The sequence below is a fragment of the Oryzias melastigma genome, linkage group LG22 (genome assembly GCF_002922805.2).
Source record: "Oryzias melastigma strain HK-1 linkage group LG22, ASM292280v2, whole genome shotgun sequence".
Taxonomy (NCBI): Eukaryota; Metazoa; Chordata; class Actinopteri; order Beloniformes; family Adrianichthyidae; genus Oryzias; species Oryzias melastigma.
Genome location: NC_050533.1, coordinates 25,077,088 through 25,098,370, shown reverse-complemented (window position 1 = coordinate 25,098,370; position 21,283 = coordinate 25,077,088). Strand labels below are relative to the sequence as shown.

General features: G+C 40.5%; 1 protein-coding gene across 5 annotated transcripts in view; it reads left to right on the top strand.

Annotated features, from left to right (window-relative positions):
- The window catches only part of atrn (attractin), a 130,813-nt gene that overhangs the window by 37,956 nt on the left and 71,574 nt on the right, over window positions 1–21,283 (top strand). For 3 of the 5 annotated variants that reach the window (XM_024262193.2, XM_036210090.1, XM_024262336.2), the window contains exons 13-24: window positions 649–770; window positions 1,373–1,511; window positions 4,362–4,558; window positions 6,292–6,499; window positions 8,655–8,840; window positions 8,922–9,167; window positions 9,410–9,547; window positions 10,483–10,576; window positions 10,803–10,855; window positions 14,114–14,208; window positions 17,067–17,145; window positions 17,373–17,530. In XM_024262193.2, the coding sequence (XP_024117961.1) occupies window positions 649–770; window positions 1,373–1,511; window positions 4,362–4,558; window positions 6,292–6,499; window positions 8,655–8,840; window positions 8,922–9,167; window positions 9,410–9,547; window positions 10,483–10,576; window positions 10,803–10,855; window positions 14,114–14,208; window positions 17,067–17,145; window positions 17,373–17,530 (1,715 nt within the window). The remainder of the gene's footprint in view (window positions 1–648; window positions 771–1,372; window positions 1,512–4,361; window positions 4,559–6,291; window positions 6,500–8,654; window positions 8,841–8,921; window positions 9,168–9,409; window positions 9,548–10,482; window positions 10,577–10,802; window positions 10,856–14,113; window positions 14,209–17,066; window positions 17,146–17,372; window positions 17,531–21,283) is intronic. The other 2 variants (XM_024262268.2, XM_036210089.1) reach the window with 1 other exon arrangement.

Sequence of the window (21,283 nt, the reverse complement as noted above, 5' to 3'; positions counted from 1 at the left end):
GCGAATAGTGGTCAAACAATTTTTGGGGGAAATAAATAAGTTTACGTTTGATTTTTTAACAAACCATCCCCACTTTCATCTTCAGAACAACTTGTTTTATATGATAATGTTTACATGCTAGTTGTTTTGGCTAGTTTAAACTTTTTTAATTTTTTTTTAGGATATTTTGAAGTTTAGCTATTTTTTTTAGCTTCATGATAGCTGTTTTGTCTAAGCTAAGTTTCTAGGGTAATTTGGCATTTAGCTAATATTTTAGCTGGCTATCACATTCAGCGTTTTTAGCTATCAGCACTAGCATTTTCAGCATCCAAATTCAGTTTACAGCATTCACACTACCATGATTCCAGGTAATGCTATATATCTAGTTCATAAATATGTTAAAAAGTTATGGTTTTAATGTGTTAAAAATGTAGTTTTAGAGTGTTCAATAAATGTTTATCCTGTTCGGCCCGTGACCTAAGGTGTGTTTTGGATTTTGGCCTCTTGTACGATTGAGTTTGACACCCGTGCGTGCCATAGGGGAAGGATTTGAAAGAACAGATGAACCTTTACGAAGTTGTTTTTTTTAATTTCTCCCATAATGCATAGTTCTGCAGTTTCTTTCTAGAATCCAGCTCATGATTGAATATGTATCTTTGTTCTTTGCAGATGCTGATAACGAGCGATGTGATCAATATACTGACTGCTACAGCTGCACTGCCAACACCAACGTCTGCCAGTGGTGTTCCGGCAAGTGTCTCTCCATGGGGAGCAACTGTACGTCTGCCACGGTGAGTTTCTGCTGCAGAGTCCAGCTGTGAGAGGTTTGACCACATCGAGGGCTCCAAAGATCCAGATGGGGAGTGGTCATGTGATATAAGAACAACAGATGTCTCTTCAGCTCGGTACAGGCTTTAATTAACACTTGGTGGTTTAGACTCTTCTCTAATGAACAAACCTTCCTGCTGTCATTTCAGTGGTTTGATTGGGAAGTTTTTCTTCACCAAAGAAGAGTGGTGCTCATAATCCAACTTTATTACCACCAGCTGAGCCCCACTGCTGAGCATGGTGGTGGAAGTGTAATGACATGTGCAGCAGTAGAGCCTGAACTGTGCAGCAGTGAGTCAGCATGAAAAACGGAGGAAAACTCCAGCGTCTGAGTGTGTTAACACTTAAACCTGGTTTGGATTAGGTAATGTCACAACAGACTGGAAGTCATGTAATGAAGGGGTTTCAGAAGTGACTTGGTCAAAGCCCAGGTCTAACCCTGCTGAGATGCTGTGCTGGGACTTTAAGATCTGGACGAGAGGTCCAGAGAGAACTTTCGCCTCAGGTGAAGAGAAGATAACCAAATCCTTTGTTTGAGGTGTTGTCTTCTGCTCTTCCTTCACAGGGCACCATAGTGGAGTATGACCTTTGCCCCAAGGACAACCCCTTATACGTGTGCCAGAAGAAGACCAGCTGCAAGAGCTGTGCCATCGACCAAAACTGTCAGTGGGACATTCGCAACCAGAACTGTGTGCAGCTGCCAGGTAACTAGACTATGAAAGCTGGTCGTTAGAATGCAAACAAAAACAAGTTAGTTTTCTGGGCAGAGCACAGAAACATCTGATTGAGAGGTCAGGTTAAATATGAAAAAAATGCAGGTATTACAAATTGTCATAAATTAAATGGTTCAAGTTGTTGACTTCATGGATGGAAAATCAGAAACATTCATGGGAGATGGAAGATTATTTAAATCTGATGGCAGAAGCAAATCTAAGAAAAAAGTTTCCCTAAAATCTGGTAAAGGGAATTTTCCTAATGGGAATATTTCGGCAAAAATAGACTTTCTTCTGAGTACAGTTGAACTACCAACAAAACAATTTCAGAATTATGTTTTTGAGTCTGTTCCAGGGGTCTGCAACCTTTAACACAAGAGCCATTCGGGTCGATTTTTCGACAACCAGTGGGAGAAACAAAGTCTTCATCACCCTTTAGAAAAATAAGATTCTGATTTATATTGATGTTTTTGCTGCTGATATGATACATTTAAATAAACTGTTGTTTTTTGCATAAATAAAACATAAACATGAAGAGAAAGTATTTTTTTTTTAATTAGGAAATAGTTTTTAACTTTAACAAAGCTTTGGATGACTTCCTTTCAAAATAAAATACATCCATGTGATCATGTCAATGCAGCAAATGCAGAAGGAAGTGTTAAGTCATCAATAATTTAAAAAACTGTTTGTTTTACAGTTTCTGGTGCATTTCAGCCACAAATTCATGAATATAAACAACAAAAACTAATGAAGTGACTCCTACTATATATTAAAACCATGAGGTACGCTTTAAATCCTTCAATTTGGTAAAAAATAGAAAACCTTCCTTATAATCCACTGGATTATAATTTAACGTAGCTTCAATTCTGGTTGTGCTAACAGACAATAAATGGATTTTCTGTGATAAATGAAGCTCAAAATGAAGTTGAAACGTGTCAGGATGATGTTTATAACCTACAAAGGATTGATGGAGAATTACAGCTACAGTTGTTAGGATCCTCATTGAATGATTCATTCTGTTCTTTAACTGTTTGTGAAGGAGTTGAATAAACTTTAAGTTAGTTTACTATTTTCTTAACTTTACTACCTTTTCCTATACAGTTACTTTTTATTTTCTTTTAAAAACATTTTGTTTTAACCAAGTAAGTGCCAGAATGGTGGGGTTAAAGAACCACATAAGGCTCTGGAGCCGCAGGTTACAGACCCCTGCTTTAGAAGAACCAAGTATTCAATCATCCATGACGGTATGGGCTATCTGCAAAACTCTAGTGTAGATGAAGAAATCCGAGTGTGGGGTACAAGACTGAAGTGAATGGTTCCAATCCTTAGACATTACAGCCCTGTGAACAGCCATGAGTTTGTAAAAGAAACCCTGTATGGAAAACTCCAGTCAATGTCTGTTTGCATCTGTTCCGAGTGCATTTATCCTGCAAAGATCTCGCTGCGGAACCCTTCCTGGTGCAGTCTGACCCTTCACAACATGAAAACAGGTTTCCTGGAATGGAAAAAAATAAAAATCACATGCAACCTGCAGCTTGTAGATGTCATAACGGTTCATAGCAGCCAAGTGTTGGACTGTAAGTGTACCCCAGTTCTGGTTACCAAACATATGAGGAACAGAGGAACCTCCAGTGGAGAACACCACCCTGTTCCAGCGTTATGTGCTGCTGCCATCAAGAGCAAATGAGTGAAACGTTTTTAATTTTCTGTCTCAGAGGGTGCAAACTCTGCCGCTTTATCTTTTTACACCATGGGTGTCAAACTCAATCAATCAATTATCAGCATCTGCAATGCATAAAGAACCAGATTCAATCATGAGCTTTATTCTGGAAGAAACTGCAGAACTTTGCATTAGGAGACAAATGAAAACAGCTTTGTAAAGGTGCATCTGTTCATCCGTGTCTGAATCCAAATCCTTCCCTTATGGCAGAGATGTCAAACTCAATCACCAAAATCCAAAACACACCTTAGGTCGCGGGCCGAACAGGATAAATATCTATTGAAGTCTGTAAAACTACATTTTTAAAACTTTAAAACCGTAATTTTTTTAACATAATTATGAACTAGATATATAGGATTACCTGCGATAATGCTGGTGTGAATGATGTAAGCTGATAGATGAAATCACTGGAGCTGATAGCCACCTAAAATATTATCTAAATACCAAATTGGCCTAAAAAAAAAGTAGGTTAGCCAAAACAGCTAGGATGTAGCTGAAATATATGCTTAACTCCAAAATAGCCTAAAAAAATCTTAGTAAACAGAATAGTCCAAACTTTTTAACATAATTATGAATATTAAAAAGTCAGGAATTTTATTCCAGAATAAATCAACTTAAACCTTAAATAACCTTCATTATTTTACTCTACATAAAAATATATTTGGGCAATATTATACAAGTTTGAAATAAGCGCAAGATAACATCAGACCATTAATAACTATAAAATAGAATTACCCGGAGGGCTGGATCCGGCCCCTGGGCCTTGACTTTGACACGTGCTTTACAGCATAGCAGCTATTTAGGAGTCGGGCTGTTTTGATATGAAGTCATTAACAGGTTTGGAACTGAAAAACTTCCAGTTTAAAGTGAGAGATTATTGGTTAACATGGACAGCTGTTCTCCTCATGGAGCAGCAGAAACATTTCTAATTACACATTAAAGTCTCTTAAACATTCAAATCTTTGTTTTTTTGAGGGGGTTGATTTCTAAGCACATGGTCTCAAGGTAAACTTCATGGTGGAATAAATGATGTTACCTTGAGGATTACACCTTCTGCTGATGGAAAACAATGTTTTATTCTGTTTAGAGTTTAAGGAAAACAAAAAAGAAAATCTTTACAGTTTTTTCTCTTCCAGAAAATGTGTGTGGAGAAAACTGGCACCTGGTTGGCAACTCCTGTCTGAAGTTTATCACAGCTAAGGACACGTATGATAACGCCAAGCTGGCCTGCAGGAGCCACAACGCCCTGCTGGCCTCGCTCACCACACAGAAGAAGGTGGACTTTGTGTTGAAGGAGCTGCAGAGCATGAGCCTGGTGGTAAGGATGAAGACTGGACCAGGGCTGCTGTTGAAGAAGAGAAGCTTCATCAGGACAATCCCTGGCTTTAGAGTGTCTGATGTAGAAGTCTTTGCAATGTGGAGGAGCAGCTAAACTATCTGTTTTTTTTGTTGAAAATGAACCAAAATAGTTGAGGGGAAAAGCGTTCAGCTAACATGTCCTCAATGTTTTTCCTTCATGATTTTATGAGAATATTTGTTTTGCATTTGGCTGTCTGTGGAGGTTGAATAGTAATTCCAGATTTTCAAAGCTCCCATCCTTGGACTGGTGGGCAGAGAACTAATTTCTTTTTAACAGCTTTCTCTCGGGGCTCTGATATTTGATTTGTTCCATCAGATCTAATTTATCCCAACAATGAGCTAATCTTAGCACAGTACCGTTTACATTGTCTCTTATAGGCCACATATCTGCCCATGTGCTTGAAAGCTCAGCTTTAGTTTATTTGTTTTAGCAGTAAAACTCTCTACAAATATTCTGTCAAAAATTCCTGCTTTAGATCTTTAGAAAATCCAAAATACACCTTGGGTCCAGGGCCGAACAGAATAAACATTTATTAAACTTATTACACTGATTATTACACTAAAACTAATTTTTTCAAACTTTAAAAACATAACTTTATAACATAATTATGAACTAGAAATATAGCATTACCTGTGATAATGCTAGCATGAATGCTGTACGCTGAATTTGACAACTGAAAATGCTAGTGCTCATAGCTGAAGATGCTGAAATTGAAATCTGAAAACGCTAAAGCTAAAAGCTGAAAATGCTGAAGCTGATTGCCAGCTAAAATATTAGCTAAATGCCAAATAAGCCTTAAAAAAATGTAAATTAGCCAAAAAAGCTAGCATGTAGCTGAAATATTAGCTACAATTCCAAATAGCCTAAGAAACTGAAAAAAATGCTTATTGTAGCCGAAACAGGTAGCCCCCGGGCCTCGACTTTGACACATGCTCTACAGCAGGGGTGTCGAACTCCAGGCCTCAAGGGCCGATGTCCTGGTGTTTTTACAGAAACCCTGCCCTATCTGCTGCTGATTACCTGGATCAGGTGTGTTTGGCCAATAAGAACTTTCAATGGCAGGTTGGTTGGAAAACATGTAGGACACCGGTCCTCGAGGCCTGGAGTTTGACACCTGTGCTCTACAGCATTTGTATTGCAATACGTTTTTGTGTCATAAAATGTTTAATCCTGCTGTTCTGAATACTCGTTGTCGTTCAGTTGTGTTACTTTGGAATAAATGCATGCAGAGAACAACATGGTGGTACATTTAAAAAGCGGCACAGTTTAATGAATGACTTATTATGATGATGTATTCATAAGAAATCATGTCTGTTTCCTCAGCGTTGAAGGCAGTCTGCTGTGTTAACAGTTTAAAACAGTCTTCCTGCTGTTTTAAATGGGCTCCATTTGGGCCGTTTTGCATTTCCCGACACAATCGATCAATCCAGCAAATGGAAATGAATGCAGGCGCTGGGGTATTTGTCTGAGAGAGTGATCTCTTTTTGATCATTGCTACGTCAACAGATGAGAAATTACTGCTCACAGCGAGACGACTATGTTGGTGTGGTACAGATGTTTCTCACTGGGGTTCATCATGAATTTGGTGGAAGTGAAGTTCCTGAGCTATCTCTTTCCTCCACACAAAACTGATGCAGGAGATCTTCATGCTGATCCACGCAAACCCAAACCTTTTCCTGTGTTTCCATCAGTACACCCCGTGGGTGGGACTGAGGAAGATCAACGTGTCCTACTGGTGCTGGGAGGACATGTCGCCCTTCACCAACACCATCCTGCAGTGGCTGCCTGGTGAGCCGAGCGACGCGGGCTTCTGCGGGTACCTGGCAGAGCCTGCACCCAGCGGGCTGAAGGCCCAAACCTGCATCAACCCGGTGAACGGCAGCCTGTGTGAACGGCCAGGTCAGCTTTTCTCATCAGTCAGGAGATGTCTTATCTAAACGGATCAATAATGGGTTCTAAGTTTATGTTTTATGAAGTTTCAAAAGGAGTTTATTTACTACCAGCAGGATGAACAAAGCAAAAGCTCCTTTTTTTTTTTTTATCCGTCATCACTAATCAGTCCACTAAGAGGATTGAATTTTGCTGCCCAGCATTAAAATAGTCAATCAACACGGCTCAGACAGACGGAACTTTTACTGTCTTCAGCGTGCAGAGGACATTCTTGATGAAAATTCACTTTTTTCCGCCATTAGCTTCATGATTCAAACTGATGCAACGTACGCTCCGGACATGTGTGGCTCGTTCAAGAAAGCGCTCAGTGCAGGTTCTTGAATGTGCTTTTAGCACATGATGCTCATGCTGGACAGCGCATGTTCATGCAGTTTGAGGAGGTTTGTGTGAAATGTCAACGTGATGCAAATCTGGTGAATCTTTTTCTGTCACAATTGTATTCTGAATATGAACGAGTTGGTGTCATAGAATTCCAGTCAGGGAGAAATCGCAATTATTACTTTCTCCTTCGTGATCAATTCTCAAACAGTTGGCACTTCAGTGAATTAAAGGAGGACTCCATCCATTTGTCACAACAAAATCTGAGTCCCTAATTGGTCAAAGTTCAACCTGATTTAATTTTTGACGTGTGCACTATTGCTGTGCGTTTTGTATGTAGAGCCCAAAAACTGACTTAAAGCGGCCAAACCAGGAAAAACCAACTTTTTGAGCTTTTAACCCTCTGGAACCGACGGCGGCCCTCAGGCGTCCTGCTGTGCAGCTGTGAGATCAATGATGTCTAAAATGAACTTTAACTTTTTGTTTATTTCTGTAACTGATATTTTATCGAATTAAAGGGTGAATATGGCCTTTATTTGTAATTTTTGGACAAAAGCGATCTTTTATTTTAAGAAATAAGGCAGAAGACAAATTTCGATCCGAACGCACTCGCATTGGGGGCGGAGTGAAAGGGGGCTGTCCGCTATTAGAAATCCCACAAAGAGGAAACCGTTCACAATTTTATTTTTGTATGGGGTACGACGTGATTAAACTACAACAACCACCACCACTGGCATTGTCAAAGAATGGCAGAAACTGCATTTCTCTGTGTAAGTCCCGAGAGGAGAGCAACAGAGCAGACAGACACGCCCCCACCTGCGAGCAGATTCCAGCCGGACTTGAAATCCAGCTGGATCAAACTTCTCACTAAAACCTTTTTATTGTTCCTCACAAACACATTAAGGAAAATGGATAAAAAGAAAGAAAAAGAAAAGAAAAGAAAATAGAATTCCAGGAAACATGTCAAGTGAACAGCAGTGCTCTTAGGAGAGAAATTCTTATTTTTTGGGCTGCCTGGAAGCTGAAGGTCACATCATTGACCTGTAAGGTCTGTGTTGTTCTTCTATCAACAGTAACCGTTCATAAATGTGGCCCAAATAAGGAATCTGGGAATTTCACCTGGAATTATTTTTGTTTTTTCATTCAAAAACAGGTTAATTTGGTTGTTGACTTCATTTCTTGTTGTTTTTATGAAATTAAACCAATTTTTTCAGATGGAATTTTCTGCTTTTGCATGATTTTATGTCTAGTGTGTCAATACAACATGGAAAAATTACAGAATAAAGGTAGTGTCACATAGGTGATTACTTCAGGGTTGGAAAAACTCACATAAATAACTAATATTTCATAAATAATTAGTTTTTTTAGTCTTCCAAAGGTAATATATGATCACATATATGGACATAGATTGCTCTGAAATCATCATATGGCCCCTTGAAGATATCCCTTAGTGACGGGTGAACGTGAGAGTTTTGAACGTGGAAGCCTGAAACATGCATATACGTGCATTTACACAGACTTTTAATTGAAAGCAGTCGCTCAAACGTGTGTTTCTGAGCCCGGTGTGACCGTAGCATTACAGTTTATCTCCACCTGATTAAAAGTGTGTGTAGATTCTCTCTATCTGCTGTAGAGCTGGTTGAAAACTTTCACATCAACGTTTTTTTGTCACTGATTGAGGCAGAGCGCTCTCACATATAATAAATAAAAAAGGTCTACTTAGATTAAACTAACATGAATCATCAGTGGAGATGTCAGCATAGTAAACTGTCTGCTCTCTCTTCAGCCAACCACAGTGCCAAGCAGTGCCGGACCCCGTGTGCCATGAGAACCACCTGCAGCGAGTGCACCAGCAGCAGCTCCGAGTGCATGTGGTGCAGCAACATGAAGCAGTGCGTCGACTCCAATGCATACGTGGCCTCCTTCCCCTTCGGCCAGTGCATGGAGTGGTACACTCTCAGCACTTGTCCACGTACGTTTCTCTGAGCTCAGTAATGAACAAGTGAAACATTTGCTATGATGATTGAAGTGATTTGGTCTGTCTCTGCTGCAGCGGAGAACTGTTCGGGGTACCGAACCTGTGGACAGTGTTTGGACCAGCCCGGCTGCGGCTGGTGCACCGACCCCAGCAACACAGGCAAAGGCCAGTGCATCGAAGGCTCCTACCGCGGGCCCTTCCAGACCTCCGTCCCAGCCCCCTCCACCCTGCCAGGCCTGCCCCCCAGCCCCCATCCTGCTCTCAACTCCAGCATGTGTCCGAGTGAGGCCAAATACGACTGGTCCTTCATCCACTGTCCAGGTAAAGGGCCGGAGTTTGGAGAGCTAGAACAGGAAATGCAGTCTTCCGTCTGAAGATCACTGCTTCTGTTTGTAACACAGCAGTCAGAACGCTGTAGGTAGTTGTGCTCACATGACAAATAACACCTTTCTTCACACGTTTTCTTGTCAGGAAAGGTGTTATTTATCACATCCGCTTCCCAGTCTTTGCAGAATGCCCAGCGCTCTGATGTACTCTAAAGTGCTTTGTTTCTGGGTTGGCAGCGTGTCAGTGTAATGGCCACAGTCAGTGCGTCAACGAGAGCGTTTGTGAGAAGTGCGAGGACCTGACCACCGGCCGGCAGTGTGAGAGCTGCGTCTCAGGATACTACGGAGACCCAACCAACGGCGGCAGCTGTCAGCGTAAGTGTCTTCCTCTGACTAAAGCAACCAGTCAACTTTTCTGCACTCCACTTCATGTAATATGTCGCCTTTACAGTACGGTTTAACGTGGACCGTTTCTGCGAGTCCTGGCTGCAGTTCAAAGTAGTGCTGCCACAAACAATTAGTTTAGTAGTCCACTAATCACTGATTATTTTTTCCGATTAGTTGACTAATCAGGTCATGCGCAAAGTGGATGTAAAACAAACATCTTAACCATCATTAGCTTTAAACTAACTTAAAACTAGGTATATTCACACTAGCATTTTCTGCGATAATGGTAGAGTGAATGCTGTAAGCTGAATTTGGCAGCTGAAGATGCTGAAATTGATAGCTGAAAACGCTGAGCTGATAGCCAGCTGGAATATTAGTTAAATGCCAAATTAACCTAAAGAACGCATGTGTGTGTTTGTGTGTTCCCCCCGACATGAGTAAAAAAAGCCCAAGTTAGCCAAAACAGCTAGCACGTAGCTGAAATATTAGCTAAACTCCAAAACAGCCTAAATAGCCTTAATAAATGCCAGAATAGTCCAAAAAGCTAGCAGAATGCCCTAGTTCAAAGCTTTTCCTGGGAAAAAAAGATTTTCTCCACAGCCAGAGCTGACAGTCAGTCAATCCAGGGAAAAATGTAATCATGCCAGCAGGTTAATTGAGCTTCCTGTCTCCATGCTGCTACAGTGTGTGAGCCGTCATTTCTACTTTAAAAGTGTGAAGCGCACACGGCACGGTTTACACAATAAGAATCAGTTTGTTGATGAGCCCGTCTGTAAACAGTATTTAAATTTTTTATGTAGCAAACAGACACAGAGGAAGATGTTTCTGTTTCAGTGTCTCAGCTTTACTTGTCAGTTCATAAATTTATATTCAAAGAGAGTTTTTATTCAAAGAGTTCATCTTTGCGGTTCGTCTTGTTGCAGCCTGCAAGTGTAATGGCCACGCCAGCATGTGCAACCCCAACAATGGCAAATGTTTCTGCACCACCAAGGGCATCAAGGGAGACCGCTGCCACCTGTGAGTTTGATTCCTGTCCGTCTTCTATTGGCTTCGTCCTGCTCCACGCCTCCCATGATTTCCTCCATCATCAGTGCTGGACAAACCTGTTCAAGTTAAACGTTTTCTTTGAAGATGGAGTACATTTTTGGGGACAGCAGTTACAGCCCGGCCCTTTTTCACCACCTCTCTTCTCTTTTTTTTGTTCTTCTTCCTGTTTGTTCAATTTTCTTTTCCTTCCTTTCAGGTGTGAAGTGGAGAGTCGTTACCAAGGCAACCCCCTCAAAGGGACCTGCTACTGTAAGTGGAATTTCAGTGACTAACCTCACTTCAGGCTCTGATGATTGCCAAAAAGAAAACACAATGAGGTCTGGCTCTAATTACTGCTCTGGTCAAAGCAAAGGAGCAGACCTGTTTGTCCAAGAAAACTCTGTTAAGGAAAATGTCAGCCGGAGGAGAGAGTCCAGCAAACCTGCAGCAGATGAGGAACATGTCGGATAACGTTCACGGCTTACTCACACGCTGTCCATACAATGAGCAGTTTGACCAATTAAAAAAACAGAATATATTTTAGTCTATAGATTGCATAGTTGTGCTCAAACTGCACTAGTTCTGTACATTAATAAATATTTTGTTATGCCCCTTTTTGTCTAGGGGATCGGAGGAGCAAACTAAGAAAAATGTGTAACAAACACATTAAAACAATGTCTCCATTAAAAAAGATAACATATTTATTTACAAGAAGTCAAACAAGCAATACCTGAAATGTGAAGCAAAAGGCTTTGAGGTGAACCAATGCTAAAATAACGAGCAAAAACCCTACCTAACTCAAACCCAGAAAGCTTACCTGCAAAAAAAACAAGAGAAAACTTATACTAAAGAAAACGGCAGTTCACTCCTGCAGCTTCACTTAAAATATAACTAATACCAAAAACTAAAGAACAGGGTGGGACCTAAACACAAGATTCTACAGAGAGTACAACGTGCAACACAACAAAAGCACAACAGGTGGAGAAGAGCATCGAGCTGCAGTGGAGACTGGTTGGTGCCCAGCTCCCTTCTTGTGGGCTGCAGGTCCACACAGTGGTTTTAAAGGCTCCCTCCATTAACTTGGGACTACCCCTAACCCATAGGGGAGCCACAGCCTTCCAGCACCACACCTGAAAGAAATTCACACAGACACATAAAGATCCTGAAAAACACAGAAGTCTCACTCTGACATAGACGGAGAATACTAAACACAGAACAAAATGGAAAAAAAGAAACTAAAACTAACTACAGCCACAGCCGTAACACTTAAATAAAACTTCTTTCCTAAAGAAGTTTTTAACCTAAGAGGGTGTTTAGGACCACATGAAACGCTGGTCACACGAAAATAGAGCGCTAGCCACACAAAAACAGAGCACTAGCCACACAAAAACGGAGCACTAGCCACACAAAAACAGAGCAGTAGCCACACAAAAACGGAGCACTAGCCACACAAAAACAGAGCACTAGCCACACAAAAACGGAGCACTAGCCACACAAAAACGGAGCACTAGCCACACAAAAACAGAGCACTAGCCACACAAAAACGGAGCACTAGCCACACAAAAACGGAGCGCTAGCCACACAAAAACGGAGCGCTAGCCACACAAAAACGGAGCGCTAGCCACACAAAAACGGAGCGCTAGCCACACAAAAACGGAGCACTAGCCACGCAGAGACTGAGTGCTAGCCACAAAACGCATCCAACGGATTCTACGACTGCTAGCTGCTCCAGCAATTACTACCTGCTCCAACGAGTGTTAGCTACACCAACAAATGCCTTCCACCTAACCCAGTGAAATCCACTCCAATGAATGCCAGCCACTTTAACAAATGCTAGCCACTTTATTAAACGCTAGCCACTCTAACAAATGCTACCATTACACAAAACCGAGTGTGCTGAACTGAACAGAGCTAAGATCAAGAATGGTTAATAGAGTACACAAAATGCAGAACAAAACCCAAAAAACAAAGCTAAATACTGCCACATTAGTATTAGTGAAGAGACTTGAAGCTTATTGTTGTGGAGATTCTCCCACATAAATATTGAAAGCCATCAGGACACACAGCCAAGCGTTCAGGTGTGTCGCCTGGCCTGTAGAACTCATGTGTGTGTTTGTGTTCCCCCCACATGAGTAAAGTTCAGATAACTGTGGAAGCTAGCAGATATTAATAACCAGTCTTATCTGTTATTCCTCAAATTAATGTAATAAATGGAACAATTTTCTGACTGATTAGGTAAATGAGAAGCCAGGCTTCTGAAAATCTACTCATTTCTGTTTGATATCACTCCAAATCGAGCAGAGACGTTAAAGCTCTGAGGAGGTTAACCATCTGAAAATGTCGGCATCCGTTCTGGGTCCTTTCATTACTGCTTCAAGTGTGGTGTGTGTGTGTGTGTGTGTGTGTGTGTTTTTTTTTTAATTTTACATGTTGAATTTCTTCATTTGATGCTGCATCAGCTCAGGATCAGAGTGATTTCTTATGAAGCATGTTTACAAACCAGAGAAGGAAACTATGGAAGCTTTTCTGTTCCATTAATTCTGATTTTTTTTAAACTTTGAATTTTAATTCTGATTTTTTTTAAACCTTTAAATCTTCATTCTACATTTTTAAACCTTTGAAATTTATTTCTGATTTTTTTTTAAACTTTTGAATTGTAATTCAGAATTTTTTTAAACCTTTATATTTATCATTTTGTATTTTTTTTTAAACCTTTAAATTTTTTTCTGAATTTTCTTTTGAACCATTGATTTCTGATGGCTCAGAAATTCGATTGAAAAACTTTCAGTGTAAAAACCTCGCTTTCTCTGTCTCACTAGAACAACCTATCGATCAGGAGCACATCGATTGCCATCCAATCATGACACTGACGTGTCGTCAGCGTTTGCTCGACTGGTTTGTTCTAGTGAAACAGATAAAGCGAGTTTTTCCATCAAATTTTCTTCCATCGAATTTCTGGGCCATCGAAAATCAAGAATTCAAAAAATTCAGAAAAGAAATTTAAAGATCTAAATAAAAAAATCAGAATCAGAAGGAAACGGAAAAACTTTCATAGGACACGGAGTTGATTAAATGTTTGTAAATAACCCAAAGACTGTATGAAGAAGAAGCAGAGCAGATCCTGAAGAGGTCTGAATGATCAGATAGTTTGAACACGATCCTCTAAAGGTTTGACTGAGTCATAAAGGTTTCTCTGTTGCTCTCATTGACGTCAGCTTGAGAAGGATCATGCAATTCCAGAAAACTGCAGCCTGTGTGACTGCTAAGTGACAAAGGAAATTCATTTTCCTGTGCAGGTCGATAAAGTCCAAAAGAGACTGGAAATTGGAACTTTTGTGGTAATGAAAGGAAAAAGGATTTGCTCCAGACTCACTATGCTGCAGAGATGCTTTCATGACTTTCATTACCCAAACACTGCACTGTCTTCACATCCAGCCACAAACACAACAGAGTCCTTATTTAGAAAAAGGATGAGATGTTGCAGCATGTCTTTGAATCTGCAGATGGTAATTCTTGTTTTCTTCTCAGACACGCTCCTCATCGACTACCAGTTCACCTTCAGCCTGTCGCAGGAGGACGACCGCTACTACACAGCCATAAACTTTGTGGCCACACCTGAAGAGGTATGTCTGAGGGCAGCAGCTGTTTGATCAGGATTTTAAAGCATCCTTTCATATAGAATCCAGTTTCCTATAAGATAACCAAAAGAGCTTTCAAAAGTGACACCTCAAACTTTTTCTACTCAAACAGAAGTAAAGAGTAGTCCTTCAAACTACTCCAGTAGAGTTCAAAAGTAAAGGTTGACAGTTTGCACAAAACATCAGATTATTACCCAGAATGTCTGGAATCAGGTGGAAAAAGTGTCTTTCAAGGCAGAATATAATCTGATTTATGTAACCTGAGGTTGCAGAATAACATTAATGAAAGATCCTCTCCATTTTTCTGATGATGTATAAAGAAAATTCAGATTAAAACTGCATGTCTGAGTATTTCTTTATTCAGATTGCTGTGAATCAGGAGCATGTGAATAAATATAGCTGGAAAAAGGTTGTAGTTGTGATGTAGAAAACACACCCCATTCTGATCATCCACTCACAGACAAACAGATCCATGAACGTCTTTGTTTTCCTCGTCTGAGCTGGAATCTGGATCTAAACTATACGAATGGATAGAAACGATATTGCTCACCATTTTTGTTGCACTGCTAATGTTAGGATGAGGGTGTGAGGGGCTGTGGCTAGCAGGAGAGCATGTAAACAGATGGATGATGGGAAGGGGGCGGCCTTACTCCATGCCAGTGGTCCCGCCCACAACTCAGAGGTGAATTTTTTTAAACTCCTGCAGAAACTGTCTTAAAAAACAGCAAAGGTTTGTTGATTTTGGCTAAAAACTGGATAATCTTAGTTGAAAGACCACTGGGAACGCTTTGAAAATAGATCAAAAGATGACTGGAGTGGAACTTCAATCATAAATCAACTCTTAGAAAAAGAAAGTACAGTGCAGTAAAACAAAGATCAGCTTTTTATTAAAATTACAGAAGCAAATGTTGGTTTATGTTATTGAGTAAAAATGAATCAGATAAGATTTTAAGTGGGGGTGTAATAGATCACAAAATCACAGTTCGGATCGTGTCACGGTTTTAGGGTCACGGTTCGGATCATTTTTTGGATCAGTGAAAAGTAAAAAGCAACAGGAAACAACAAGAAGATAAAAGCCGAAAAGTACTTAAAAAAAGCTTTAAAACGCGTCTTTTATTATATATAAAGTACTTCAAAGCATAAATATACACTCACACATCTTGGAACTTTGAACCTAAACAAACATGTAAAACATGTATTTTCTGATGACATTTACGTGGCTGGAGATCAAATCTACAAAGACTGAGAGAAAAGAATGATTAATACGCAACCCCCCCATGTCCAATTTAATCTTAAATGAAAAAGTTAAAATTAAACTTTCATTATTTTTTTGGTATTAATTTTAGCATTGAAACTAGCTGTGGGAACATTTAAATATTTCAAATAATTATCCGTAGTACAGATCTGTAGTACATGTGCAGTTGAGGTACAGCCATACCGCTTTTCCTGGCGATTCTTGATCCTTTTGGCTTGCCGTACTGCCTTCCCCTGATGGGACGTTCCTGTAACTGAGCAGCGGCTGCAGGACAGCTTCTGCTCCTCACCAGGAGATCTGAACCCAGACACGGAGACGTGCACCGATGCTTTCTTTTAGCTCTTCAACATAAATAAACCAGATCTCTTTGTATCCGCGTCCTCCATGGCAAGTTCCAGAAAAGTTTTTGATGGATGCTCCTCCCACACACAGCGGGAGCTTCAGATTAACAGACCTTTGGATAACCGCCAAGAAGGAAATGTGATGCTTGTTGAAACAAAGACGGTGTATAGTACATGAATTTGGCGCCAATTGCATTCGGTGTGGACACAATTGATTTTAATAATGCGTGCGCGAGGTACGCAGCGGCGGTGGGGGGAGGAGGGGAGGTGAGTGATCTACGGTACATGTTCAAACCGTGGCTAGTGATTCGTACTGATCACGGATTGTCTGTGATCCGTTACGCCTCCTAATCTTAAATAAAACAATACAAGTCGTGAGTGAACAGGTGCAGAAAGCAGCACACATACGTCTCCTTTGTGTTTCATGATTGAATAAAAAAGTTAGCTTAATGCTGACTAAAGCTGGAAAAAAAGCTATTGCATTAATGAAAAAGAAATGTTTTTATAATCTTACATGCACGTGGCTCTTACTATTCTGTTTGAATATAGTTAAATCAAAGTTTTTTTATCTAACATATTTGCGTGAAAAAGCATTGTTGGTCAGCAGCTGAATGCTGTGAGCCTCAGCCTCATAAAAATGCACCGTCTGTATGTGACTGCAGAGCTCTGATTTGGTCCCATTATCGATGTTTTCTCATCAAACCAAAGCTCATTCAATCTGTGTTCTGCAGCATGAAATGAAGACATCATTCAGATGTTTTTCTCCTCTGACAAACCTTCAAAGGCCTCAAACTGAAGCAAATCTAGGACAAAAAAAAATGTTTTACTCTTTCATATAAAAAGAAACCCAGCTGATGTAAATGTCCTTTAAGGATTTAATAAGGATTCACTTTTAAAAAAAGTTTTACAGTAAACTTGAATTCAATGTTTTCCTGCAGGTCTACTTTACATGGTTTCACCCTCACTTTCAGCAGCTGTGATGAATGCAGCTTCCTTCAGGGGTTCTTGTTTAAACATTTCATGTAGTTTAGCTTCTTTGGCTGTGCAAACATGACCTCATCTCCAGCACAGGGCCTGCCTGTGTGTCTGTGTGTGCCGAGCCGCTGCAGACACAGCCTCAGTCTCTGTCCTGCTCTTTGAACGCTCCTCCAAACACCTGCGAACCCTTTCCTCGCTTCAGGTTTCTCTTGATGAAGCTGATGTGGATGTTTCTGCTGGTTTCTGACGGGATTTCACTCTCTCCTCAGGCAAACCGGGATCTAGACATGTTCATTAATGCCTCCAAGAACTTCAACCTGAACATCACCTGGGCTACTAGCTTTACTGGTGAGTTTAAACCAGCTCCCTGTGATAATTATGCCTTCTAGATAAACGTGTAGACAGGAAATGAAGACAATTATTCAGCCAAAATAGCCAGACATCAAGCATTCTACTTTAGACATTTTAATTCAAATTAAAATGTCAAAATTGACGACATATTGATTTGTTAGTTACTATCATTGTATCGGTGGTAAGGCCTGACCGTCCTCCCTGCCTGTCCCCTGGTCGTTCAGCAGGCACGCAGGCTGGAGAGGAGATTCCCATCGTGTCACGGAGCAACATCAAGGAGTTCAAGGACACCTTCTCCAACGAGAACTTCGACTTCCGCAACAACCCGAACATAACCTTCTTCGTTTATGTCAGCAACTTCACCTGGCCCATCAAGATTCAGGTATCTGCTCGAGAAGTCCAGCCGTTCGGTGGCAGATGCGGTTCGGACCAGGTCTGTGGAGCTGAGGGAGCCTCAGCAGACGAACAGACTGGTTACTGTGCTCTGACTTCTTGTTGACTTGATTCATTTGCTGTTGACAAATAGCAAACCTTCAGTTTACTCAGAGGCTGCATCTAAATGCTGGTTTCTTTTCAAATGTTAAAATGCTTTTTGGCCTTGATTGCACTTGTGGGGTGCACGCTGAAGCCAAATATTGACACGGTCGGAGTGGAGGATTGTTCTGAATCCCTCTTCACACCAAGAGGTCAGAGGTTATCCTGGCCTGCAGGGCTGATGTTTTTCACGGTGAATAAAGATGGTTCAGGGTGAGAAGCTGCTGCAGGCTCGGGTTGGTTTAAAGACCCCCCCTGATGTATATGTTCTTGTGGCTTATAATGTAAGGACATAAAAAATTCAGCTTAAAATGTAATTTTTCAGTATTTCTTGATTCAAATTGCTGTGAATCAAGAGCAGAAAAAAAAGACATTTGAAAAAGAACTTAATTGCAACGTAGAAAATATGTAAGGTTGGACAAAAGCTGCCTGCTCTGCGCTAACTGTCCTGCTCACAGGCTAATTTTTAATGAACTACTGCCGCTTTGCAGAAAGTATATTCCAGAAAACTCAGATTTTATTTTGGAAAAGACCACTGAGAACACTTTGAGAATGGATCAATAGAACTATTCTGAGACTGAAAATTACTGAAAGTTCAAAATCAGCATTTTGACCAGTTTGCCGAGTTAAATTCAGTGTGTTGTGCTGGACGTCACAGCTTTTGCTGTAGATCATGTGTCAAAGTCAAGGCGCAGGGGCCGGATCTGGCCCTCCAGATCATTTTATCTTATTGTTATTAATGACCCGATGTTATATTGCGCTTATTTCTAACTTGTTTATTTTGAAAAAATATATATTTTATGGAGAGTAAAATATTGAAAGTTATTTAAGGTTTAAGTTGATTTATTCTGGAATAATATTCCTGTCTTTTTATTATTCATAATTATGTTAAAAAGTTACTGTTTTAAAGTTTAAAAATTATCATTCTGCTAGCTTTTTTACAATTTTAGCATTTACTAAGATTTTTTAGGCTACTTTGGAGTTTAGCTAATATTTCAGCTACACTTTAGCTGTTTTGGTTAATTTAGGCTTTTTTTTAAAAACGTTTTTTTGGCTGTTTTGAAGTTTAGCTATTTTTTTCAGCTACATGCTAGCTGTTTTGGCCGACCTAAGTTTTTTTTTAGGAAAATTTGGCATTTAGCTAATATTTTAACTTGCAATCATCTTAAGCGATTTCAGTTATCATTTCAGCATTTTCATCTATCTACACTAGCATATTCAGCAGCTAAATTCAGCTTACAGTATTCACACTAGCATTATGACAGGTAATGCTATATATCTAGTTCATAATTATGTTAAAAAGTTACAGTTTTAAAGTTTTAAAAATGTAGTTTTAGAGTGTTTAATAAATGTTTATCCTATTCGGCCCGCGACCAAAGGTGAGTTTTGGATTTTGACCCCTGGTGCGATTGAGTTTGACACTCCTGATGTAGATGAACTTCAGTTCTGCAGAAAAACGGTCCTGTCAGACAGACTCCCTGATCCGGTGGAGTGGGCACTTGTTCCTGGTGGGGTTTACACCAGCTGGTTGGGGTCTTCATGTCTGCTGAGCTTGCTCTCTCTGCTCCATGTGCACCCACACATACAGTGTGGTAGTATTGTGCAGTACTGCACTAAGTATGCTAACACTTTAACTTTTTCAGCCTTGAACATTTGAACATTTGTGATTGCAAAACAGGAACAAATATGCAGCAGCTGCATTCACGTTTGTTGGTGGTGTTGCCGGGCCTGTCAGGTGCTGTGGGACGGCGTTTGAGTTTGTGGTGGTCCAGATCAGTTTTGTCCTCCCCCGTCCTGCCTCCATGTCCTGTTTGTGAGGGATTTTCACCCTCTTGAGGTCCACCGGCTGCAGCCGACCTCAGGTCTCCAGCAGCTCAGAGTTTGTGGAGAGCTCCGGCCTGTTTTCTTCTGTTCTCCAAATTAAGGCCAGGCCATTTTTTTTACTCTCACCTTGAACCTAAGGAGCTCGTCTTCATCAGTGAGGTAAAGTTCTCCACCTTCTGATTTCTTCTCACTAACAGCCCTTTGGAAGCATTGGAAAGCTGCTCCTAAGCAGGAGCAGCGGCGGGGAAAGAAGCAGGGGAAAGTGGAATTTTAAGTTGGAACACATGCTGCATTCAGAGTGGGCTGTGCACACGCTAAGCCCTCTCTCCAGGCTTTAGTGCACAGCTCAGTCAGTGCACACTCCGCGTCAAAGAAACTGGTGTGTCCACTCGGTCGGGGGCGGAGTCAGTGCACCGCCGCTTTTGGAATGTACCACTCTTTCCAAACGAGCTCTCAGTTGGGTTGCTGGGGAACAATCTTTCATCACTTAGACCTGCCAAAATGAAATGGAATTATGTCACAACTTCATCATCTGGCAGCTCCGATCATCAAGAAAATTGCAGCGAAAGTCGTCAGCCAGGATTTCTCAAACCCCCACATCCCACCCCCCCGTAAAGAATGGATCTGGATTGAATGATGTTGGTAATTAAAGTCAAATCCCAGACTAATTACACTGAAGGGCTGTGATCTCCTGTTCCGTGCTTTAGTGAACATGTCATGATATGGTAGAGATTAAAACAGCTTTGAGTTTAATACCTTGTCATGGTGCAGCTGGAGCTCAGCGCAGCCCGCCGTTTCTGTCCCGCGCTGTGCAGGGAAGAAGTTTGCTGATCTGGGTTTGGCCAGAGGAATAAAAAGATAAAGAGAGGGATTGATGTTTGCTCAAGGAAATGAGCAAACGCGTCAAGATGCTGTAAACCCACACTGGAAATGTTCCTCTGCTTCATTTCCAAAGACTTTGTCATTTATGTTTAATTTAACTTTATTTTTGATGTGTGAAATGGCTTTTTTTCAAATAACTCCATCTTGATCAACATCCTGTGAGATGTGTGCTGTCAGTGACTGGACCGAGTCTGCTATATTCAGGTCTAGGCAAACGCTTTTCTTTTAATTCATCGTTGAAAAAGTTCCTTTCTAGGTAACAACAAACTGCTGCCTGATGGGATTGAATAAAAGGAGTGGCTTTGGAGCGAACATTTGGAAAATGTCAACTGTTCTCAAATGAACCATGAAAATATAATCCAATCTGTCCTTTGAATATTTACCTAAGCAGGTAAACCTAGATGAGGAAGATGAGTGAACCCTGATGAAGAAACGCCACTGCCACTGAAGCTGGAATTATGATATTGAGAGAATATTAATGATGGATAAAAAATCATATTCAAAAACTAACTTCTCCTAAAGAAAGAGCTTCTAGTTTATTTAAAAAACTAGTTTTAAAACATGTTTGAGGTCAAACTGTGGGCTCAAATCAGGATCAGGGGAAAGTAAATGAAAAACCCAGATTGTAAATAATGAAGAACAGTTTAAACTCAAAAGTACAAAAAAAATATTGAAAAGTTGAAAAAAAAAATGTAAATAAAAAAAACAAACTGTGATCTTCAAAGAAATATTGCAACTTTGATTATAAAAAAAAATATTAATGGGGCCAAACCATGAAAACTCAACTTTTTTGAGGTTTTAAATGCATTAGAGCAGGGGTCTCAAACTCAAATCAGCCGGGGGCCGCTGGAGGCGGAATCTAGTTGAGGCCGGGCCGCATCAGGATTTTCATAAG